Source organism: Cavia porcellus, unplaced genomic scaffold, assembly GCF_034190915.1.
Source record: "Cavia porcellus strain 051 isolate PalLab524CR breed Dunkin Hartley unplaced genomic scaffold, mCavPor4.1 scaffold_23, whole genome shotgun sequence".
NCBI lineage: Eukaryota > Metazoa > Chordata > Mammalia > Rodentia > Caviidae > Cavia > Cavia porcellus.
Window position 1 is genome coordinate 21,862,439 of NW_026947506.1, and position 24,292 is coordinate 21,886,730.

General features: G+C 42.0%; 1 protein-coding gene and 1 pseudogene across 7 annotated transcripts in view; one reads left to right on the forward strand and one right to left on the reverse strand.

Moving 5' to 3' along the window:
• The window catches only part of Hecw1 (HECT, C2 and WW domain containing E3 ubiquitin protein ligase 1), a 388,661-nt gene that overhangs the window by 71,884 nt on the left and 292,485 nt on the right, over window positions 1-24,292 (reverse strand). For all 7 annotated transcript variants that reach the window (XM_063233918.1, XM_063233919.1, XM_063233922.1 and 4 more), the window contains 5 exons: window positions 23,314-23,464; window positions 16,694-16,833; window positions 14,088-14,209; window positions 11,849-12,034; window positions 362-496 (listed from right to left, as the gene is read on the reverse strand). In XM_063233918.1, the coding sequence (XP_063089988.1) occupies window positions 362-496; window positions 11,849-12,034; window positions 14,088-14,209; window positions 16,694-16,833; window positions 23,314-23,464 (734 nt within the window). The remainder of the gene's footprint in view (window positions 1-361; window positions 497-11,848; window positions 12,035-14,087; window positions 14,210-16,693; window positions 16,834-23,313; window positions 23,465-24,292) is intronic.
• Window positions 20,392-20,607, forward strand: LOC111756959 (U2 spliceosomal RNA; annotated as a pseudogene).

Sequence of the window (24,292 nt, forward strand, 5' to 3'; positions counted from 1 at the left end):
ACTGAAGTCTTCTCCAGGATCTTATGGAGAAGCAGAAGTTCAAAGGCAGTTATGGAGGGCACAGAAATGCCATGATCTTGTAAGTCTTCACGTGTGACTGGCAGGAGGAACAGGTCTGGTATTTAGTCCTAGGACCTCCCATCACAGCCTTTTCAGTTTCCTTTAAACTAGAGAGATTGTTAGTGATGAGGATTTGGGCCAAGGGGAAGCAGAAAGAACGAGCTCCATGGGTGCCCCACAGTGGTCACTAATTCTTCTGGAGCACACAGCGTATGGCTTTGTCTCTTACTGAGCAGGCAGCTCTAGGTCTCGGCCACTATTAGTTCCATCCCTCTGAGCATCAGGCACAGAACAGCCTTACCTCACCAGCGCTGTAACTCCTCAGCCTCTGGAGGTGCTGGCGGTGAGTCAGATGGTTGGGAAGGCGGCCATTCTGGAGGGGGATGCGAGGGTCAATGAACGTAGTGGCTCGACTGTTGTGATCCACAAAAAATGACTGCGGACAGGCGGGGAAACAAAGTGCAGTGTGAGAACAGAGATGCTCGTAACAGGTAACATATGGGAACGGGACAGGGATCATGCATTATGCTGTTTTCTGTCCCCCACCTCCATGGTGCAAATCTACTTCAAACTCAGACAGGGAGATGTGCCTAAGGGCACAAAGTGCCTCCCTGCTCATTAGCTGCATAAACAGGAAAACCCACCACACCAAATATCTCAACAAAGTAAAGATAAATGCCAAAATACTTTGGTGATCTCCACCTCCTCTCCTCCACTTCCTTCACACTCCTCTCCATTTCCACGTCTGAATCTACAGTTTTATTATAAGAATTTTCACTTTTTCTTTCTTGAGATTTCCTCGAATTGTTAAATATTTTTCTAGCACAGACATCCCCTGTTACTGAGATGGAACAGAGTCCTGAACCTAGCATCTTGCCATGCTAGACAAACACAAAGCCCTTTTTATTTTGAGATGAGGTCTTACTAAGTTGCCCAGACTGACCTTGAACTTGAAATTTTCCTGCCTCAGCCTCCCAAATCACTGGGATTACATGTATGTATACATGGCTAATGCAGAGCTTTAATGAGCCACTAGCATTAGTTCAAAGATGTAAAATAGTTTCAGTACACTTAGTGGCTGAATATTAGACTTTGTTTTACTATCTTAAAATAATGTTTCAATACAGACTCTTGTACATAAATCCATGGGGTATGTCTGACTATTGTATATGTTGCAATATTTGGTAAAAGCTATTTTTTAAATTTAAAATTACTCACATAACAGAAAGTTATTATTTTTTTTTATTGGTATGGGGGATCGAACTCACAACCGCCTGCTTGCAAGGCAAGTGCTTATGCTGCTGAGCTAAATCCCCAGCCCCAAAAGTTATTATTTTTTAATATCTTGTACTACAGGACAATCTTGCAATTATTCTCTTTTGAGAAAAGTGTACTGTCTATTGAAGCTATGAGCTTTAAAAGACCTTAATCAATGCTAGATATTTTTAGATGTATGTGACAGATTTAGAAATCATTCTTGGGAGATACCAGCTTATGATTCCAAGTATTAGATGTCACAGTAAACAAGGGTTTACAAAGCTCTCTATGAAAAGTCATAGAGTAAGTTCTTCATTTGGGAGATCAATAACATCCCTCCCACCAAGACAAAGCTAAATGACAACTCTCTTAACATCATATGGACTAGTATTTGTGGTCTGCAATAAAATTCTTCAAGACAGCATCCCACACAGGTTCGATAAGTGCTGTTTGTCCTACTGGAACTGAAATGATGTGCTTTGAAAATCTTGGACCCAGCAACGCTGTATCAAACGTGAACAAGCTGCCCTGGTTAACTACAGTTTGATAAACTTGTTATGTTAACAATTATGACCTCTAAGATACTTTATGAAGTAACTGCTTTAGTAAAATCTCTATTATGGGGACTTTAAGCAAGTGATGACAATGTAAAAAAAATACAAGCAAGAAATCTAAATAAAAGCCAAATGTGGTGGTGTACTCCTGTAATCTCAGCACTCTGGGGGGCTGGGAGAGGATTATTCCAAATTCAAATTCAGTCTGGGCAACCTGGTGACTCAGTGAAACCGTGTTTCAAATAAAACGTTAAAAAAAAAAAAGAAGGACTGGGGATGATATAGCTTATTGCCCAGACCCTGGATTCAATCCCCAGTACTGAAAAAAATCTGAATAAGACTGCAATATATGTGGAAAAACATATCATGTTTATGTGAAATTCTGAACATACAAGTAAGCTAACTTAATCAGTACTGAAAGAGGACTTTTTATTATTCAAGAAGGTTTACACATCAAATTAAGTAGGGTCCTTAGATTCATGCATATTGCAGTTATTTTTTTGAATTTTAATTTTTATTACTGCTTGTTTGCAGTGCATAATGATTATGTTCATTGTGGGGAGTTGGTAGAGGTATATAACACATCTTTTCTGTTATAAATTTCTAAAATTAATTACTGAGGTACCTGCAGTTATTGATATATATTAACAAACTACCTTCATGCCAGCTGTACAAAAATATCATCTTTTCAGAATTCCATGTTATATGCTTCTTTTCATAATGCTCTCAACATCTCTACTTACTTTTATTTTTGAAGATAAACTGATATTTAGTTTATTAAGTCTCAAAACTGTTGTATTGGGGTTTTGCTTAGAATCACCTTAAGATTATAAATGATGTTGGAGGTAATTCATTCTTTTTTTTAAGAGAATAAAACAAGTGAAATAAAAAAGAATAGAGTCAATCAAAACAAAACAATGAACATGGTCCAGGACTTCAAAACAAGATAAAAGGAAATCAATAATGGCTACCATATGGCTCTTGTTATCTTCAAAAAACTGCTCTTACCAACAGTCGTAATAAAATTAAACAAAACAGAATAGAGTAAAACCAACCTAAACAAAACAATGAAAGCAATACAGGATAAGCAAAACAAGATGATAGGTAAACAACAGTGGTTACTATAGTGCTTCTTGTTATCCTCAAAGTAGCTGCCTATACCATCAGACATAATACAATCAAACAAAACAATAAAATCAACCAAAACAACACAATGAAAGCAATACAGGGCTTCAAAACAAGATAATAGGACTACCATAATATATTTTGTTACCTGTGAAATAGCTGTCTATGCCATCAAATATAATAAAATCAAACGAAATAGAACAGAATAAAGCCAAACTGAACAGAACAATGAAAACAATAGGGATTCAAATCACTATAATAGATTAACAATGGCCACTGCCTTCCCTTTTTAGACAATTCCTCCCCTTTCACTTTCACAACCTGTACTGTGCACTTTGGATTCCACTAACTCCTTTAGTTTTTTATATTAGTGGGACAACACAATGTTCACCCATGTAACTCTGAACCATTTCAACCATAAGCATGATCTCAAGTTGCATCTGTTTAACTACAAGAGCCTAGAGGTTCTCTCTCTTTATAGCTGAGTAGCTTTCCATTGTATAGAAATGCCATGTCTTTCTTACCCTTTCTACAGTTGATGGGAAAGCTACCCCTACTTTTTTCTCATTCGCAGTCACATAGAGCATTGTTCTCTCTCTTTTGACTTGCAGTCTATGAATTTTCTTTCTAGTTAAACGTGTTTCTTGTATAAAGCATACTGATGGATCCTGTCTTCTATTTACTCTGCCTGTTTCTTTTTATTGGTGAATTGAGACCATCTACATTAATGGTTATGACCAACATGCACTGTCTTGTCTCTGCCATGCTATCTTAGTGCCCTTGGCTGCCTATTTTTCCCCTCCATTCAATTATCTGCCATGTTTAATGATCTCCTGCTGCTGCTGTTCCTGGAACTGCAGTCAGTTTTATCTCTCTCTAGAATGTCCTGTAATTTGCTTTGGAGAGTTAGTTTGGCAGCTAGGAATTTCTTCATTTGTTCTTTGTCGTGGAAATATCTTGTTTCTCCATTAATTTTGAAATAAAGTTTTGCAGGGTACATTAATCTGGGCTGGCAGTTGCTTTCTTTCAGGACTTGCAATACTTCACACCTACCTCTTTTTGACTTGTGTTGAGGAGACTGTCATGATTCTGCTGGGTTTTCCGTTATAGGTGATCTGTTTCTTTTCTCTAACAGCTTTTAATGTTCTGTTCTTGTGTTGAATTTCTGGGATGTTGATAATTGTATGTCTGGGTGTAGATTTATTTTGATTATGGCTAGTTGGAGTTCTATATGCCTCACTTATCTGAATATCACATCCTTTTCCCATGCTTGGGAAGTTTTCTGCTATTACTGCTGAAATAGCCTTGCAGCCACTGAATTGTTACTTATTATTATTTTAAAGAAATTGTTCCTTTCAGGATCACAAGCTGCAACCTGTCTTCAAGGTTTGAAAATCTATCTTCAGTTTCTTTCAAGTGTTTTTGCCAGCTTTCAATGGAGTTTTTAATTTCCCGAATATCTCTTTGAATCTGTTTCATGTATTCTAAATCTTTTTTATATTGTTCATTCAAGGTTTCCTTCATTTTCCTATCCTCCTCTATTTTTTTATCCATGTCTTCTTTAGAGGTGCTTAGCAATTCTTGTATTATGTTTTTCATTTCTTCTATTCCTGAGATAATATTTCTGTTCTAATTTCTTTTATGACCTCATGAATTAGTTTCTTTACTTCAGTTGCTATCATTTCAGAAGCTTCAGGTGTGCAACTCTCAATCTCTCCCGTGTTTACATTTCCTGGACCAGCTCGGCTTGGGTTGAGGGCCAGAGACTGCCTTTTGCCTCTTCATCTTGGCATATTCCTGGGTTCTTCCTGACAAGTGGATAGTGGGGTCCTGGGTACTTCCTGCATTGGCTACAATTTCTCTGATGTGGCCAGTGCTGGCTGTGGGTATCTGATGGTGGCCACTGGGCGTGATGGTGCAGGGCTGGCCGCTGCTTTTCCCAGCCTGTGCTGGCTTGTGAATGGCAGATGGAGTGTGTGTGTGTGTGTGTGTGTGTGTGTGTGTGTGTGTGTGAGAGGGGTGCTGGCTGTTGCCTGTGGACCTGAGCTGGTTACCTGTGGGGATCTTCCAGGATGACTGCTGGAGTACACGCAGGGGCAGGGCTGGTTGCTGCCTGTGGACCTGGGTAATCCATTCTTTATGATAGTGTATCTACTTCTCATTTCCAAACCTGTGTATGAAAGACTTTTGTCCCTTAGTAAAAGTTTTACAGTGTTTTCCTGAAAGACTTGTCTTTCTCATTAAAATAGCGTACAAGTACATATATCCTCTTAGACTTTTACTTACAAGTAACGATGATTTTGTCTTCTTTGAAAGAGGTCTTTATTTTTTTACTTTTTATGGAATACTGGTGAGAAGTTCTAGAGTCATGCTAAATAAGAGGAGGTAGTTGCAATCTTTTCTTGTTCTTTGATTGGCAAATGACTGGGTCCATTTGCAAAATATGATGCTGTTTACTCTTTTACATATTTACATCGTGCTACAGTTTGGATCCAGAATGGTCTCCAAAGGGCCATGTACTGAAGGCTTGGTCTTCATCCCTGTGTGGCTACTGCAAGGAGGTGAGATCTTCAGTAGGTAGGGCCTGGTGGAAGGAAGTCAGTCACGGGGGAGGACCTGCCCTGGAAAGGAATATTGGGACATTGTCCTCTTCCTGTCTCAGCTGCAATGAGGCAAACAAATCTCTTCTTTCACATGTGCCTGCCATAGTATGCTGCCTCTTCACAGACCTCAAAGCATGGGCCAGCTGGCCAGGGATTGAAACCTCTGCAACCAGGAGCCAAAGTAAGCTGATCATTCCAAGTTTTCATCATTGTAATGGAAGCTGCTGGTGGAGTGGGTTTTTAAAAGCCATTGTATAAACTACTGTGATTTTCCTTTGCAAATAATAATTTTGTTTCCTTCACAAGAAATGTCTAATTTTTACCTCTCTTAATATAATATTAATGAGATTGCATCGTATTTTAGAATTTATTTTGTGAATAATACGCTTTTGTTTTAAAAATATAAATGTATATTTAATTTTTACTTTTCTAGCATTTCTTAAAATGATCTATTGAAATTCCTCCATGATTTAAAAATTACTGGTTAAATACTAGTGATAAATATCACTAGTGATAAATACTAGTGATAAATACTCCTGATAAATATTATCAGGAGTAAATGAAATCAAGTCGTTGGGAGAAAAATTGTTTAATTGGATGGGCTACTCTTAATACACTAATTTAAATTGAGTCCTTTTGGGGTGCTAAAAATCAAGCTCAGGGCTTTGCACATGCTAAACATGAATTTTACCATTAAGTTCACCCTTTCCCACAATATTTCATGTTTTAATACTGGGTTTTTGGAACTCAAGAGAGTTTTGCATATAGTTTCCTTTCTTCCTTCCTTTTTTAAAAAAAAGATTCAAGGGTGTGGTGGCATGCTCTTAATTCCAGCACTCTGGGAGGCTAAGTTAGGAAGACTGCAAGTCTGAACCCAGCCTGGGAAACCTAAACTTAGTAATTTAGCAAGACTTTGTCTCAAAATAAGAATTTTTTAAGAGGGGCTGTAGATGAAGTTCAGTGTGAAGGTCCTGGGTTCAGTTCTCAACAGCACACAGTAACATTCCTAGTTTTTAATTTGTACTCCTATGTGCACAGTTTTATGCAAATTTATCACCTGTGAAGGTTCTTGTATTTACTACCCCAACCAAGACATGGAAAAGTTTCTTTACCACTAACCTCTTTCAAGCTGCCCCCACCCAGTTTTTCTACCAGGAATCGAACTCAGGACCATTCACTTGCAGACAGGCACTGTGCCACTGTGCCCTTTTATAATGGTGCCCACCTCCTTCCCACACTCATCCCACACTCATTCCTAACTGCAAGGCAACCATGAATCTGTTCTGCATTTCTGTAATTTTGTCATGTTGAAAATGTTACATAAATGGAATCATATAATATGCAATATTTTGGGACTGGTTTTTTCACTCAGTAAAATTCCTGAGATTCATCCAAGTTGGTGCATTCCCTGTTTTTTAACTACTGAGTGATATTTTATGGCATGATTATAGTAGAGGCTGCGCCAAGAGGTGGTGTTTGTCTGGTTTTATCAGCAAAATTAGGATTGCTTTATAAAATGAACTGTGAATCTTTCCTACATCTGGAGTACATACAGATATATGGGCAAGTAATTCATTGATGTTTTTATCACTTATCCCATGATAGGTTAATCAATGAGATTATATTTTCCAAGTAGATCATTTATATTCTTTACTCTTTAAAAACTGATTCATTTTTCCAGATTCTCTAACATTGATCTCAAAACTTTTATACAACAATGTGTAGAATTTCACTTTGTTTTTTATTTTTCACTGATTTTTCTTTATTTAATACAATATAGTATTATTTGGCTTGGAAGGTATACAGTCATAGTGTCTGTATTTTGATTATGTCATGGATTAATATAAACTCTCTGATCCCACTTAATGATTATAGCTTTGAGCTCTCTTATATAATATTAATATACTACTGCTTTTTTCCATTATTGTGTTTGCATTACATTAATATTCTCTGGTCTCTACACTTTTTGAATCACTTCTTAAATATATCTTTTAAAAAGCTAGATCTTATTTTATCTTTGTTACTAAACATAAAACTGTTTTCCTTTTAGTAAGTAAGCTTATCCTCTTTCCACTTACTGGCATATCTGCTATGTTTGGCTTTACTTTTGTTATCCTATTTTTATTTTTTTCCATGGTTTTATTGTGGTTTGTTACACCAACTATGTTTTGTTTGATTTTATCTGTTGTAGGAATTTGGACGAGAAATATCTTGTTTTAAATGACACAAACTGTTGCCTTTTAAGTTTGTCAAATAACTGTGTGTAGACTTTGTTTGGCAAATTACCCAGTCTGTGCCCCCTTCTCCACCTTAGACCTGGCACCACTTTCCTTCCTCACTCACTCTTCTGCTTGGTGATTCTTTATTCTTTTTATTCCAGCCTTGATCCAAATTGTTACGATATTGTCTTTTATGCATCTTCTTTGCATATTTTACTCAGGCTTCTCTGATATATTTTTAAAAGTTTGTAACAGAAATTATTTATATTTAGAGCTCTGTATTGGTTTAGTCTGAACCTTTACCATTACCTTTAAAAAAAAAACAACTATGATTTGCCTATATTTGATTTCTTGTTTTGTGTTGTTAGTGATCCACTTTGAGAATGGTTTTTGGGATTTGATCAAGATGGGTAAAAGCAAAGGGTAAGCTCTGATCTTGCCTATGAGGTTGTGCTTCTGTCATCAGAAGGTGTTCTATTATTGGCTTACAAGCCTTTCTCATCTGTATGTTATAATCATTGCTGTGTGGCTTTCTAGAGTTTAATATTTGGGTGAGAAATCTGAGGCTGTCTACTTTTTATTCCATGGTGGGCAACTTTTATAGTGTTATGGTTATGTATTAATAAGATTTTAACATATTTAAAGACATTCTGTATGTATAAAATTAATTAGTTTTTTAAAAATTTTATTGCAGATAATAGTTGTATTTATTTATGGGGTATATTTGAATTATTTTAACTCCATGGGTTCAATTAATATATCTACCTCAATAAAGTTTTCTTATTATCAAAGGATTCATCTTTAATATTTAGTTATTTAATGATTGTTGCTATACCTATTATCCTGGCTTCTTTTCCAGAAATTTGTATAAATCACTCAACCAACAGCTTTACCGAGTATCAGCTATGGTGCTGGGTACTATTCTGGGGTTTTATCAATGAGCAAACACTTTTGCTTTCAAGAAGCTTAAGGTCCTTCCTGGAGAAACAGAAAACACACATTAGATAGCCACGTCCATAGGTGAGGGAATCTAGGGAGGTTGTATTAGTTAACTGGGTAGTTTGCAGGGCCTCCTGGAAAAGATGAGAAGTTTTCTTTTAGGCCAGTTTTACACTCTTTCATCAACTGAAATCTGGTCCCTTCCTTCTACTTTCCATGATGTTTCCTCCATCACAGGCTCCATCAGTGCTTTGATTTTCCATACCATTTGTTCTGCTCTGTTCATTTCTCTGTGGTTAGCTTAAAGAAGTTTAGTTTCATCCTCTTCATCTGTCTGCTTCTTCTCAGCTTGTTCTGTGGCTATGGCTCCTTTCTGTTGCTTCATAGAAGTCACTTATCATTTTGTGAATGATGAGCAGATATGTTCAAAACTTCCATTTCCTGAGGAAAACTGTACTTTTCCTCAGAGCAAGATGTGGCTTCCTTGATGCGGTAGCACCTCTATAGGCCCCTCAGGCCCATATTTGTCATGCAGCAGGACCCACGGGGCCCAAGGCCCTGCCACCTCCCTGAGAATGGTAACTGACCCCTTGGCCCAGACTGAGGCCCCCAGAGAGTCTCCACCAAAGACGGGCAGAGGCTGTCTCCTTCTTTATTGGGTTTTTAACATGATGAAGAGGTGAGCTGCCATTTTGGTCTTCGTTGCATTCTTCCTGGAGCGTCAGAGCTCCAAACTCTCCCTGTTTCCCTTTGGGGGAATGACTGTGCAGTCAAACACACCAAACAGCACCAGATCCACCGTTTTACTTTTTGGCATGATGCATAGTGAAAGGGAAGGCCGGAATCTCTCAACATGTGGATAACGCAAGAAGACTGGCTGGGGTGAGGGACATAAAGATGGTTCTGGACTGTCTGGGTGGCTGTGAAGCTGGCTGTGGCACAGTGACTCATGTCAATCCAGCTGTTGGTGAATTTGGTGTTCTAATTCCTACTCTCCTACGGAGCACATTCTCACTGGCTTGGATAGTTGACCCTGAAGGATACAGTCCAGAAATGTGTTTCCTAATGGCTCCATTACTGGTGTGCTTTGACAACGAGGTATTTTTTTAATTTCCCCCATATTTTTTGGTGGACATTTACTACAGGAATAATAAGAAAACTAGCAGATACTTCTGATCTGCTATTGTATTTTCAATTTATTTATTTTTTGAGTCTGGTTATAAAGTTATGAAGGGAGGGAAGGCATTATAACTGCTCTTTTATGATGAACAAAGTGAGGCTTGGCGAGGTAACAGGACTTTCTGGGGTGATCCATGTGAAATGAGCGGGAATGGCCCACGTACGCAGGCTCTGCTCCTTTCCACTGAGATGCTCTGCTGTGTCTCTCTGACCACTCCATAGCTGTGATCACACATTTACAAACCTAAGGCTAAAACTTCAGCAATTCAATACATGGCATACCTTGAAAATTCTGGTTTCCTATTACAAGCCTGTCTGCCCAGCTAATAAACAATTGGCCAAACAATTTTTTTGTGCATGTACAGCCACCCAGCTAGTCTATCAAAACTGAAAGTAAAACCCGTGTTTTCATTGCAAAGTCAGAGTTGTTTTTTCTTTTTTGCACATGATATATTTCACTAAATACAATTTTAAGGAAATTATCTCCCATCAGAAATTCCCTAATTTGAATGCTGAAATGGAATCAAACTCTCAGTGTATGTCTCAGCCACTGTGGCCTCTGTTAATGCGATGACTGAGAGGTGATAGATTTATCTGCTGGGCACCATGGAGAACCAGTACTTATTGCCTTTGGAGGCCTTCTGCCATCCTACTGCGCTCTGCGTTACAATGCAAGAGCTGCAGTCATGGAAATCCAAGGCTAGGCAGGCTCACATTAGCATGTGCTGTTTGCATAACTATTTTGCTCGCTGGTTCATTACCTTTTTCTTGGCGTCTCTGTTAAGCGCTGCATGTCAACGTGGCTCTCTGTGCTTGCTCAGGCTTTATTTCCTACCCTAACACACGGACCGTGAGTCCTCACAATACAAATCACTGTCACTTTCCAGAGGGAGGCCACACCCACTAAAACAGGCCCCACTAGTTTCTGACCACAGTGGCTTTTCTGTTATGCAGGTGTGTCTCCTTGGAAATTCACCACCAACTCCAGAGGCCCAGGTCCTGGAAAATCAGTAACAGACTTGCTAACACTCTGGGTGTTCCTGGTCCTTAGACATGCTAAGTGGTTTGTGGGAGCTGGATTTGTGGCTCTCAGGGGACAATGACGCCCCATCAGCTGCCTTTGGGAAACTATGGCTTTTATGTGGGTCCACTGTAAGGCAGGCAAGGGGCTGTCCAGTGCAGCTTCCACTGAGGGACAAAGCTGTCGGCCAAACTTCCTGTTCCTTTGGTCATAAAAGAGGGAGGATCCTGTCTGGCAAAGTTCATCAAATAGTACACAGGGACCATTCTCTAGCAAACTTACAGGACTGCCATCTACACACACTGGGATGTCCAGTGCTGATTAAGAGACAATCTTATTCTGGTAGACTCAGCTAGACTCCTAGAGCATTGCTGGGAAGGACAACGTGGGTTACAGACACAGACAGCCAAGCAGGCAGGAACTCAGCACTAACTCAATACACCTGTTGGGCAGGTCATTTTAAGGAGGACTGAAATCTTCTGAGAGAGATAACAAAGATGCAATAATGTCACTTCGATGAACCAATAATTCTACACTGAGAGTTAGCTATCCAAGGAGACAATATAGCAGGCAGGGTTATTCTCAACCGACCATGACTTTGCTCCCCACGGGAGAGACAGCTATAACACAATGGGAGGCCACTGGCGTCTAGTGGGCAGCCAGGCATGCTGCTAACCATAGCATAATGCATAGGATAGTCCCTCTTTCCAACTCTAGTGTGTGGGTAGATACATCCCTGACTTGACAGTTGTCACCTCTCTTCTTCTTGGCAGCCAGGAGCACATCTTGGAGACACAGACTTTCCCTTACAACCCTCCTCAGTTTCTCCCTAGTCTTCTCCTTGGTGAGCTAGAGGATTTGATAAAAGCCCCACCCATCCATGAAGCTCACCTTTCCCTGTTGGTCCGTCTTGATCTCCCACCCCCGGGGCAGCTCCAGTCGAGTGTCTGCAAACATGTTGATGAAATTCACCAAGTCACGGTTATGCTGGTAGCGTTCAAAATTGCGTGCATCTCGACGGACTTTCAGAATCATGTGCTTTAAGCAGGTGCTACTGGTGAAGACTCGGTAGGCACTCTGAGAGAGACGGGTGAGGTGGGTGAGATGGGAAAACAGGAAAGATCCAGACTAAGTACACTTGGAGCACTTTAACAGGATCTAACATGATTGCTACAGTGATTTACTGTGACCTTGAGGTAGAGGTCTTAGAAGGAGAGAGTTTGCAGAAAAAGTAAAGACACACATGTGGACCTATATGCCACCCCAGTTAGACCTGACTGCTTAGCAGCCTCAGGCACTTCTGGCCCCGTGCATCTCTGTACCCTCCTGCAGTCCTGGCTGCACTTGGCTCTCTTGAGGTCCCCCTCCCCACCCTGAGCATCACTCTTCTCTTCCCCAATTTCTTCTGACTGCAGAGCTCTGCCTTAGCTCTAACACAAGGTAGTACCTGAGGGTCCCTGGAAATTTAAGAATGAACTTCAAAGGTCTGGCATTCCTCTGAATCCTATGTAAACTCTTGTGCAGAATCAGTGCATGAGAAGGTAAAAGTTTTAGGTGTTTTAAAATGTAACAAATGACAATTTTATGGTACATAGGATATATGCATGCATGTGGATGTGTCCACGTGAATGAGTGGCTGTGATAGGCAAACTATGGGAAGCCAGAGAGAGTTGGCCCCATGCATCTGTCCTAGTACCCACCTGGTGCCCAGTGCATAGCACAGAGCCATTAGTATGGCCACAATCCTCATTGTACCCCTGGGAGCTGTTCTGAGCCTGACCCTCAGTGTCTACCTCTTTCTCTGTCATCTCAGCAAGGCCCCATGTTTCCTGCCTATTGGAATTGCCACCTAAGTTATGTGCTTAAAGCAGAAGCTATTGCATCTATCTTGTGTATTCAACTTCCACCATCAGTGACTAGAGAGGGCTCAAACGCCGTCAGTTCCCTGAGAGCTCTCTCTGGGTATTTGGAGCAATCTCCTGCCACGCTTCCAGTCCCTTCCTCAGGTCAGGCTTTGGTTATCTCTCAACTGAGCGGCTGAATCAGCTTCCAGTTCTGGCCCCTCAGAGGCTCCCCACTTTCTGCAGAGACAATGCTTGATGAAACCCCCTGCATGAAGCCCCAGTGCCTAAGACCTGGTGGGTTCCTGCTGCCCACTGAGGTCGATCCAGGCTCCTCTGCCTGGTACAAAGTGTCTGCTGCTTATCTCCTACCCTTGCTCCACCTGTGGCCACAGGGCACTTTCTTATCTGCACCCTTCCCATCACACCATCCCTCGCCTAGACTTCCTGCTCCCTTGCAGGACTCAATTGGCTGTCACCTCAGCTCCCCAGTGCTCCCCTCCTCTGTCTGGGGAAGGGGCTGTCCTACCACATTATCACAGTCACCTGCTGTTTAGCTGTCACTCTAATCTATCTCTGACACCAGCACCAGATCTGCGCCTGAACAACAGGAAGGAAAATTAATGAGTGTGGTAATTATTGTGTCAACCCCCCCAAGAGCAATGAAAACTATATATATGTGAAATCACCAGATTTAAGGTCAGCATGCTATTTAAAAAACTACATGAAGAGAAAATCCAGTTAGCGAGTGTGGTTCAAAATTTCTTTAGTGAAAATTATTTTATAAAGTCATTTAGGGGAAAGGAATCTGGCAACTTCATAATCTTGTTCTTTTAAAATTTTAACGAAAAAGAGGGCAAGGGGGATGATTAAAGTATGTTATGTGCGTGTACAAATCTGCCCAAATAAAACAGTAGTAATTTGTATAACCAATATACATTAATAAAATGTGGAAAAAATTAAAAATAAATGAGTAGCATTAGTATTAATGAAAATAAATCAGTGCAAAGGCCTCAGCACTTGAAAAATTTTAATAATAAAAACACTTTTTTGTTCCCAATGCACGTTCATTGATTTAAAGCTGACAAAACAAAACAAAAAACAAAAACCTCAAGAGGCCACAGCATTTATAAATCCAGCCTTTTGCTTTTGGGGGGACTGGCAGATGGTGAGAAAAATGGACTGAACCATCTTTTTTCCCATTGCATATGGTAAAAATCAATCCTCTTTAAAAACCTTTCTCTAGATCAAGGTGGGGCCAGGCCAGGCCCTCTGTCTTGAGCACTCACGTAATTGGCGTGCAGCACGGTGAAGAACTCAGGGTTGGTGATGAACTTGACGGCAGGCGACTGCAACAGCAAGGTGATTTTCTGTGAATTCACTGGAGAAAGTGAGCCTTCCCTCCTTAGATCTGGAAAAAGTGGAGCAGAGGAACAGAATACATTGCGAAAAATTCATTTCAAACGTGGCACAGTGGTACCTTGGTTCATGAAGTGAATTTATCCTGTGACTTTGGAAAAGATGACCATATCCACGGCCACGTGGGAAAGATGACTGTGGTCGTGTTCGCCACCCGATGCAACAAAAAATTTGCCCAGTGCTTCTGCTTGTGAACCGAACTGTTGACCAACAGAAGCATTCACGAACCAAGGTAGCATCGTATAGTATTTTCCTTCCCGCAAGCATCAGCATCAGCATCAGCATCAGCATCAGCATCAGCATCAGCATCATCATCAGCAGCAGCAGCACACCGACCTTCACCCACATACCACAGCAGACGCTGTTTTAATATTGACACACTCAGGTGTCCCACGGGTATTCCCCACCAGAACGCTTGGGACCAGAAGTGTTTTGAAGTTTTTTAGATCCTGCAGATGCATAATGAGATGCTCTGAAGATGAAACCCTTTTAGCCTGGAACTCCTTTATGTTTCATATATGCCTCACACACAGAGCCTGAAGGTAATTCTATACAGTATCTTTACTAATTTTGGCTTTCACAGCATCTGAATTTTGGCTTTTGAATCAGAGATACTCAACTTGTGTTGCTTTCTGTGAGTCAGTTAAGAAATCATTATTTTCTCCTCGGGTTCCTGCATACTTGTTAGATTGAGTCCTTAGTATCTCCTGCCTAAGAGGAGACTCTTAGGTCTAGGGACTTTTTTCTTATTTTTGTTACAAGTTGTTAGCCATGGCTATGAGTGAGTGAGTGCAGAAAGGCTCGCAATTTTCCCTGCCCTGTATCACACTCCTGTGCCAAGGGGTGCTTTTCTTCCTCTTGCTGAATCAGAGGTGGCCTTGTGGTCTGCTTCAACTAGGCGCCTGTGGCAGAAGTGGCAAATTGAGTCAAGGCTTAAAGAGGCCTATATGTCTTTCTTCTATCCTTGCTATTACCATGGAAACAAGTTCCATGAGTCTGTTGAGAGCTGGGGCCTTCTCAGATTGGCCAGCCCACACTCAATGCAACATCCTATGACATCCTACTATAAGCCCTGTGGCATTCTGCTACCCAGCCAGCTGAGCTCACACTGTCGACCTGCAGAACCAGAGTTTGTGTTATGGTTGGAATCTGCAGTGCTCCCCCTGCCAAAGCTCACAGTGCTGAAGGCTCAGTCTGTGCTAAGATGAGATCTCCATAGATGAGATCACAATCGGATGGCATTGTGGGAGTGCAATGGGAGTGTGTCATGGGGATAGGACTGTGGGGACTGTATCTGGTTCCCAGTTGTTCTGCTCTCTCTCTCTCTCTCTCTCTCTCTGCGCCTGAAAGCAGTGAGTAACTTTGCTCTACCACACTATTCTGCCATGATGTTTCTGCCTCACCATTGGCCTAAAGTGGTAAAGTGGATCACATGGACTGAACCCTCTGAGGCCATTAACCAAAATTAATCTCTCAAGTTGATATTCTTAGGTATTTTATGACAGACATGGCAAGTGGACTCACACAACATTACACAGTAAATGCCACGTGATTCACCACCAAACCCAGAAGTCAATTTTCTGTTCCTTTTTTCTTCATGTTAATTAAAGCTGTTGGTGGAACTGTGTATGCATGCTTAAGACATCACACAGAAATGCCCTGTGTCTACTTTGCCAGATGCCTGAAATGCAGCAGGATGGGAATCACAATGTCTGCTTGCCTACTGTGTAAGCCCTCTTTTGACAACTAAATTTGCCTTCATGTAATTGAAGAAGGAAGTGTATCCTCAGGATGTCACTGTGATAATTTTATATGGCACAGAAAGTAGAACCCAGTCTCATGTGTTTTGAATATCCTTGGGTTCTACTCTGGGACACTCAAAAAAATGAAGACGAAGAAAGCTAGGAAAAGTAGACCGTAGGTGGATGTCCTGTAGCAGGCAAAACATGCTCTTGAACATGAACATACCCACAGCGCCTTGGAAAACCTCTTTGTCCCCTGTTTCTTCCTTTGAGAGAACTGAGTTTTATTCTAAATGCAGACAGGTAATTATTCCTAGTGTTCTTTTGACACAGAATGTACATTTTTATTGCGTGTTTATTAATAATTGGAAAATTTTCAGGAAACCAGCAGATAAATGTGCTTAGCAATGCATGATTAGGCCATCATATAAGATGCCTTGTTGCACAAGTACCCTAGCAAAGTCAGTCCCATCCCAGGATCATCTGCTTCCTGTCTCCAAACCCTCAAGCCCTGGTGGCAATAGTGCTGCATCCTCTGTGTGTCCTGCCAGCTTCCATGGTGGACAGGAAGTTCTGTTGTCTGCTTTCCCCAGTGGGCCCCACGCCTTTTTTTCTTCCACCCTGATCCTCCGCTCATTCTGCTGCTCCCATATACCAGGGTAAGAGGGCTGCACACTTCTGTCACACAGCCATCAGGTGCCATCACTGGTGTCTGGGGATCCTTCCTCCAATACCTAGATTTGACTGGAAAGATTCAGCCTCCGAGTCACTCCCTCCGCCTCCACCTCCGCCGGCTGGGACTTGCTCACAGTTTTGGCTGCCAGAATCTTCCTCGGGCCTCTCTGTTGCGATGGTTCGCTGAATATTTTGATACCTTTGCATAAGAAAAACGGAAAAGAGCAGTTAATTTTCATCTGCTTGCTTGCTGGAAGCAGATGCTCTGAATCAGACAACTGGGGAATCTGTAAAGAACTTCTCAAGAGACAGCCAAAATAATTAGCAGGACCAGTATCTTTAGATTATTTGACTTCTTTCTGTTTTGTAAGCTATAATGAGTTTTAAGTATGATGATCTTTAAAAAATCAACACAAATAATAACTAATCATGTAAATAGCTTGTGCCCTGCATTAGAAAAAAAAAAAAACCTAACAGACTAAGTCTGAAATCAGAATGTGAGAAGCAAATTAAAATGTTACAGTCCAAGTGTATGGAATTACCTCTAAATTAGTATAGTAAGTACACAAATCAGAATAGTTGTTCTCACATTTTTATTTGATGGGTAACTGACATGGCTGGGCAGAGGTTATAGAAAGTATACACCCATAAGCATACTGGCAGACAAAATATTAGCTGTTTAGTTTAAGGTTCATTGTTTTTTCTAAGTTGAGGATCATATCAGGTGGTTTAACCCATCAGTCATCCTAGCAAGTACTAAATACTGTCCTTCTGCTGTGTGTAGGTTCTAAGCTAGACATACAGATGACAGAGAGGAGTAGAATATGCCACTGCCCCTGGAACACAGTCACTGGGCTGAAATTGAGCAAAGCAGGGAAGTGATATGCAAACAACTCTAGCTGAGAAGGTCTGTCCTGGACATGTAAGAGACCAGTGGGAACACACAAGGTAGACGCAAGAAGACCGATACCAGAAGGTAGATACATTTTGAAGTCAGAGGGTAAACTTTTCAGGATGCTTTTCTGCAAAGAACATTTTCAGAAGAGAAAATAGGGTGCACGTAGAGCACCACGGGAGAGTTCTGAGAAGCTCAGGGGTGACATGAGGTGCATGCGCAGTGGGACGTGAGAGGGAGGGAGGGGGCAACCCGTGTGCACCTCGGCAACAGTATGCATTCAGGTGTCCCAAGCTGAGCAGCATCAGAATCAACGTGGGACTTGATTCCTGGACCCCACGCCAGAGTCTGATTGGGTAGTTCTGGGGTTGGGCTAAAGAATCTGCATTTCTGATCTGTACTGCATCTGTTCCCAGGTGACCCTGAGGCACAGGTCCAGAGGTCGACACTCAGTGAAGAGTCATTGCAAAGACACAGAGACAGTTCCAGGTTCACCCTGAGAATGATTGGCCCATGCTGGCGTGGAGGGTGAGTGGAGAAGACCCTGGGTCCAGGGGAGTAGTGTGGCCGCTACTGGGACAGTCTTGGCTGTAGATGCTGACGGCCAACCCAGGTGGGGGGGGCGGAGCCATTAGTGAGGGGGCACCCGCACACCGCAGGGCTTCTTAGGACAGTGGTATCTGCTAGCGGGATCTCAGAACATTCCTATGCTCCTCTGCCTCTCTGTCTGCTTCATGGGTTCTTCTATAGACAGAGTCCAGCCATCTACTTTCTCTCTGGCCCACCCTCCTCCCTCATTCCAAGTGGCCTCTTTGCTCTCCCCATGACTTCTGTTTGAATAAAGGCTCTCCAGCCTCCCAGGGTGACAAGACCAGGACTGGAATTTCCCTTTCCTGAAGGCAGAGTGGGGATGAGTAAAAGGGCCACAGCAAGACATATTTGGTGGCAGTATCTAATATTTTTACCAGCAGATCCAATAGTTTTAGGGCCTTGCTAGATAAGGATGTTGAAGAGACAACTGTGAAGTTCAAGGCTTCTGCTTGGACCAGGTGGCTGAAGGACAGTAGGGAAGAAGATGGATCCTTGAAGGAGTGAGATTTTGGGTGCAATGTGACACATTGATTTGGAAGTCCTGAGGCTTGCAGCAGTCACAATGCTCAGGAGAATTTTACTTAGATGGCTCTTGTGCTCAGGAAAGCAATGGGGAGGTGAAGGAGGAGAAAGAGGAGGAGGAGGAGGAGGAGGAGGAGGAGGAGGAGGAAGAGGAGGAGGAGGAAAGAGTCCAAGTAGCAGGGGACAATCAGGTGTCCAAGTGAAGTCTTAGGTCAAGCAAGAGGGACACCCAGCACTGCACTGATGGGGGCCTAAGGTTTTTAAGACCAGCTCTACATTCTTTCCTTGACCTTACAGGGGGCTTCCTTGGTGTGGTCTCCAGACTACTTGCAAGAGAACTGTCAGGGTAACTGTCAGAGTTAAACACTTAGGACAACAGCCAGCATCCACCATCAAATACATCGCCTCCAGCCCTAGTTATCCTAACCAAACCATGAGACAAGTCAAGAGACAGTGCTTAGCTGGGCCCAGGCAACCAGAACCATGAGAAATAATGGTAGCAATTGTAATAAATGACTGTGGTTGATTTAGGCTGCTATGTGTCAGGAAGTTTGTGTCTCAGCAAAACCGCCCCAACAGGGCTTCAACAAAGAGCAAGCTGTAAGCTCTCTATTCCTTCCTGAAGTGCAGTGACCACAGCAGAGACTTTTCATGAGTAATTATGATCTTACTTGAAAATGTAAATGTCAGTGAGGTCACAGTCTCCTCCACACGTCCTCAGCTGAGCCCTGATTATCTCGGGCTTTGTTAGGTCAACAAACAGCCTCAGATACTGGTGTTAGACATTTTTGATCTCTGCTGAAGCCCCGGAGAAGTTTTGGGGGAAGCAGCGCACATGGAGTTGGTAAATAAAAGAGGAAAAGGGAAGAGGAAGTCTTCTGTTTCATCAACAATTATTTGTGAGTGTTCTCTCTCTCTCTCTCTGTCCCCCTCCCTCCCTGCAGCAAAAAGTTAAACACTAATAGTACATTAATAGGAAAATTATCATAGTGTATCAATAGGGAAATTGGTAAAAAAAGGTTGAAATACGTAATTTGTAAACACACAATTTAGTGTGTGTGTATGGGGGGGAACCTGAAAACCTAGAAACAGACAGTTCACATGGGAATAACTATAGTTTTTAGAGAAAATATTGAAGGAAAAAGTTGACACTCCAAGAATAAAGTTCCAAAATCCCAAGGATACCTCCTAAATAAGTGATGAGATGGAAGTCAAGTTGTTGTTGGCAGAGTGACCCCAAGACCACATTAGTAAGCAGCTGTTGGCATTAGACACCCAAACCGTGTTTACCTCCCTGGGCATGCTCTGTAGCCAGCAGAGTCCTCAGGGGAGGCTCTACCACAAGGCGATCTCAGTGTGGAGCAGTGCCCTTGCTGGCCAAGTAAAATACAGTGATAGGAGTGATAGGGAAATCATCTAATAGTTTTAGAAACTAAATTAAAGCCATTCAGTGAGATATTTATAAGCATTTAAAAGTTAATATGAAGACTTATGCAGCAATGTAAAAGATGATTATAGTGTCTTGAGTGAAAACTGAATGTCTAAGTGTATTTTACTATTACAACTCTGTGAGAATTGTGGATGCATTTTTAATGTGCATTGCAATTTTAAATGGTTTTTTTTTAAAAAAAGCTTAATCCTTGGGATTGTAGATTATTTTTTACCATTTAATTTTTTTTAATCTCCCTTACAATTTTATACAAGCAATTTAAAAAATCAGCTTTAGTTGGTCATTTAAAATGAGACTACATTGCTTCTTGGTCTTTCGGCTAAGATCAAGTGTAGTATTTGTTCTTAGCAGTTTAAAAGGAGAATGCACATTTTCGTCTTCTGCTTGCTCACTACATGCATGTGAAAGTGGAGTGATTTGTTCTGGATATTCCAAAAGGATAGGAACTAACTCAGGGAAGCATCTTGTACCAACTCCTATTATATTTCAGTATCATGTTAAGTAATGGGAAGAGCAGAAGAGAAAATAGCATAGGAAGGTAAGGCGTGAACTACAGACGTGCACATTCCCGTGGCCGGAGGGGGCAGTCCCTGCCTCTGTGGCATGGAGGATTCTGGGAAGGGTCACAGGGCACATGATGCCCACATTTGGCCGGTAGCTGAGGAGACGGGTCCTGGTGGGAGGCAGGTAGTGCGGGACCTCTCTGTGGCAGAAGCCTGCAGTCAAGCCACAAAGGCTTGCGAGGGAGTGCCACATTTGCAAAGTGGCTCAGTCTGACCTTGGTCCATGCAGGTGACCACAAGAGCTCACACGCTGTCTGCTGGCCCTCTGCATTTCTTATTACCAGCATATCTGATGGTCACAATCACAGGGACTCAGGGGATAGTTCTTCTTCCAACGTTAAGATTTATTTCTGGTTTGTGGTGAGCTGGTGACCCTTGGAAATTTCTCCTGATAACTGCTGGTTATCAGAAAATGACCTCTGTGCGGATCGCAGGTGAGCTAGACAAAAAGACTTGTTGCGTGCTGTCTGTGGTTGCTCTTATCATGCCAAATCACTGAAAACATTAAATGCTTGAAGGCAATAGGTTCAGATAAATATTAAGAAGCCTGGATTTTTATTTGAAGGTTATCTGACCTCCTCTAGTAGGAGGTTTTTCACAAGAATAAGTACTTTCTTGAATTGCTAAATTCCATTTTCTTTATCAGTTCAGACAAACTACAAATACGGCTTCTTATTTGGCAAAGTCTGGCTTGTTCCTCCTAGTGCATTTAGCCCACTGGAGGACACAGGAACCGATATATGAAAAGTTGCAAAAGTTTTTGAGAGGTCTGGTTCTAGTTGGATTTGGCCTAATCCACCCCCCCCCACCCGGCTCTATACTGGAGATTGAATCCAGGGTCTTCACACTGAGTTCTGGCTGTAGCCTTTCTCTAAAATTTTTAAGACCCAGTCTTGCTAAGTTGCCAGACTGGGTTCAAACTAAATCATTAAGTTTTCCAGACTGGATCCTCCTGCCTCAGCCCCCAGAGTGCTTGGGTTTACAGGTGAGTCCAGCTGCCTTGGTCTAAATTTTATATTCCACAACCTAAACATAATGAACTTTTACGGATTTTTTTATGCATAGGACAAAAATCTATAAAAGAAGTGCTTTCTTCTGCTTCAGATTTATAGTTTGCTTGTTTTATTTACTGTTGACATATTTCACATTTAGTATTCAGTGTCTTTTGTGCACATCACCTGATAACACTGTCTCAATCTGCTGAACAATTTCAGCTCATCTATTCTGACAAGACAGCTCTGAAGGCTAAATTTTGCCTCTGGAATCACAATAGGTGAGCTTTCTGTGTTGTCTACATTTTTAATTGCAGGAGTTTTGCTGTAGTCACCACGAAAGAACTGTTCATGGATTTTTGCGTGCATCCGTGTCTAGTAAAACTAGGTTATCACAAGGTCATCCTTGTAACATGTTTTCTTTCGATGTAACTTAAGAGAGATGCTGCCAGGGAGAATCCTTTACGGTTCTCATTAATGACTTAAACATTGATGGAGAAAAATGGAAAACAAATATCTTCCAAATGCTCCAGCAATCAAGAAATGTTCTTGTGGCTCTTACCTAAAGTACGTTCCTTTGTGTATAACAGTCATAAAAAGTGGAATTTTTTTGTCCAGATGTGTTCTAAATGGGACTAAATAGTACACTTTCCCTCCCCCGGGCTGATACAGCTGAGTTTCAAAGGTTTTTGCAATCAACAGGCACCCACAAGCCCAGTTCTCTACGCTTCCTGTCCCTTTTCAACCTGTCCTTCAGCTTCCATGGGACACAGGCACAAGACTGAACACTGATGCAATTACAATGGAAGAGCGCTTGCTGCTTGCATTTCTGGCAACTAAAGCACCTCAAAGCCACTACCCTGGCCTCTGGGAACAAGATGTGGACCTGCTGCTCTCTACTAGCTGAAACATGGGTGGCACAGGGTTTATGGTTTCATTTTCACGTTAAAATGACATATTTGCAAACTTAACAGTGAGGGTCTAGTTTTTAAATTAAATCTCAGATGAATAGTAAATCTTTTTGACACTGGGTCTCATTCTGCATTGCATAGGCTGGCCTCCAACTCTCCATCCTCCTGCCTCAGCCTCCCAAGTAGCTGGGATTATAGGAGCTAGCCAGTGCACCTGGTGTCAAGGATGTTTCTGAGCATTTGTTTTTCTGAAGTGGAGTTTTGAAGAAATATTATGTATGCACGCCTAACAATTATGAAACCAAGATAGTGATTTATGAGACTGCTTTTCCTGCAGCCAGTTTTTAGCGTTCTCACAGGATCTACCCTTAGAATGTGCTGAGGTTTGTACCCGCTGAGCACTTTATGATGGATTCGGGCCAGTCTGGCAGGAAATGCCCATCCACGTGTAATTAGGGGTCTACTCCCAGAGGGTTTGTAGGACACTAACATTCTCAGTGAAGATATGGGATAAAGGTGGAGGCTAAGAACTTGTGGTTTCCAGACTGGACCCGTAAGAAGTTCAAGGGAGACCCTGTTTTAAAGGGCACTCAAGCTGGGATTGTCTCCTGCCAGCTTATTTCTAAGTCTAGCCTCCCCAGGACTCACTATGAACACGTCCTCAGGGAACCTAATTATTTCCCTCGGTTGCTCACTGGGCGGAAAGTGTGGGTGTCTTTAGGTTCAGAGGAGCTCATTGCATACTGATCACCAACCGCCTGTTGAGCTGCTCCATCTGCTGGACTGAGCCGGATCTACGCATCCCGTCCGGGGTGGCTGCCGCTGTCGGGCGCTGCCAGGTGGTGGTGCGGTTCACATGGTCCACATAAAAGACCCGCCCATGGCTGTCAATCCGAGCTTCCCAGTCTGGTGTTCAACAAAAAGGCAAAGAGAAAAATCAAGGACAAACCACCGATCCACATGAGCAGTTACCACTCCCGGTCTCCTGTGGGTAGAACTCAACTGTTGGTTGTGACAAAAGCCAGTCACCAGCGGTATGGGATGGGGCGGGCATTCCAGCAAAGAGCCTGGGGCACCCAGACTCATTGCTGGGCCACTCTGAATGGGAATGGTGGTTTGCTGGATATGACTCGTGCTCAAATTCTAACGATTTCTAAAGAGAGAGTCTGTTTATTTCTTTTAAAAAAATCTGTTGGCTACTCAAATGACAGTTGTGGAAGACTGGACATGTCCTCAAGTGAGAGTCTACACTGTGACACTGGAGAATCAATTCTCCTTTCCTCTCCTCTCCTTTCCCTTCCTTTTCTTAGTGCGCTCTCTGTCTGTCTCTTTCTCTCTCTCTCTTTCATGCTGAGCTACATCACATCCCTTTTTAAAAATTTTAACACAAGATCTCACTAAGCTGTCAAATTTAGGGCTCAAATTTGTCATCCCCTGCTTCAGCCTCCAAGAGTTCAGGGATCGAGGTGTGTGCCACACATCTGGCTAAAAATTCTTTCTTTGATAAATCTAACAGATGGTGACTAGGTTTAGAGCTAATGGCACTTGTACTAAAACTGAGATTAATTTAATCCTTAAACCTGCAACTTCAGATGACTTTTTAAAAACGCTTATTAAGTCGCATTTTGTGCCACTCATTTTGAGAGGGTGGATGGGAGGACTTGATGCCGAAGAAAGTTGTCAAAATTCACAATGTACATTCAACCTACCTGTGGTTGCCAAATATCTCTGACC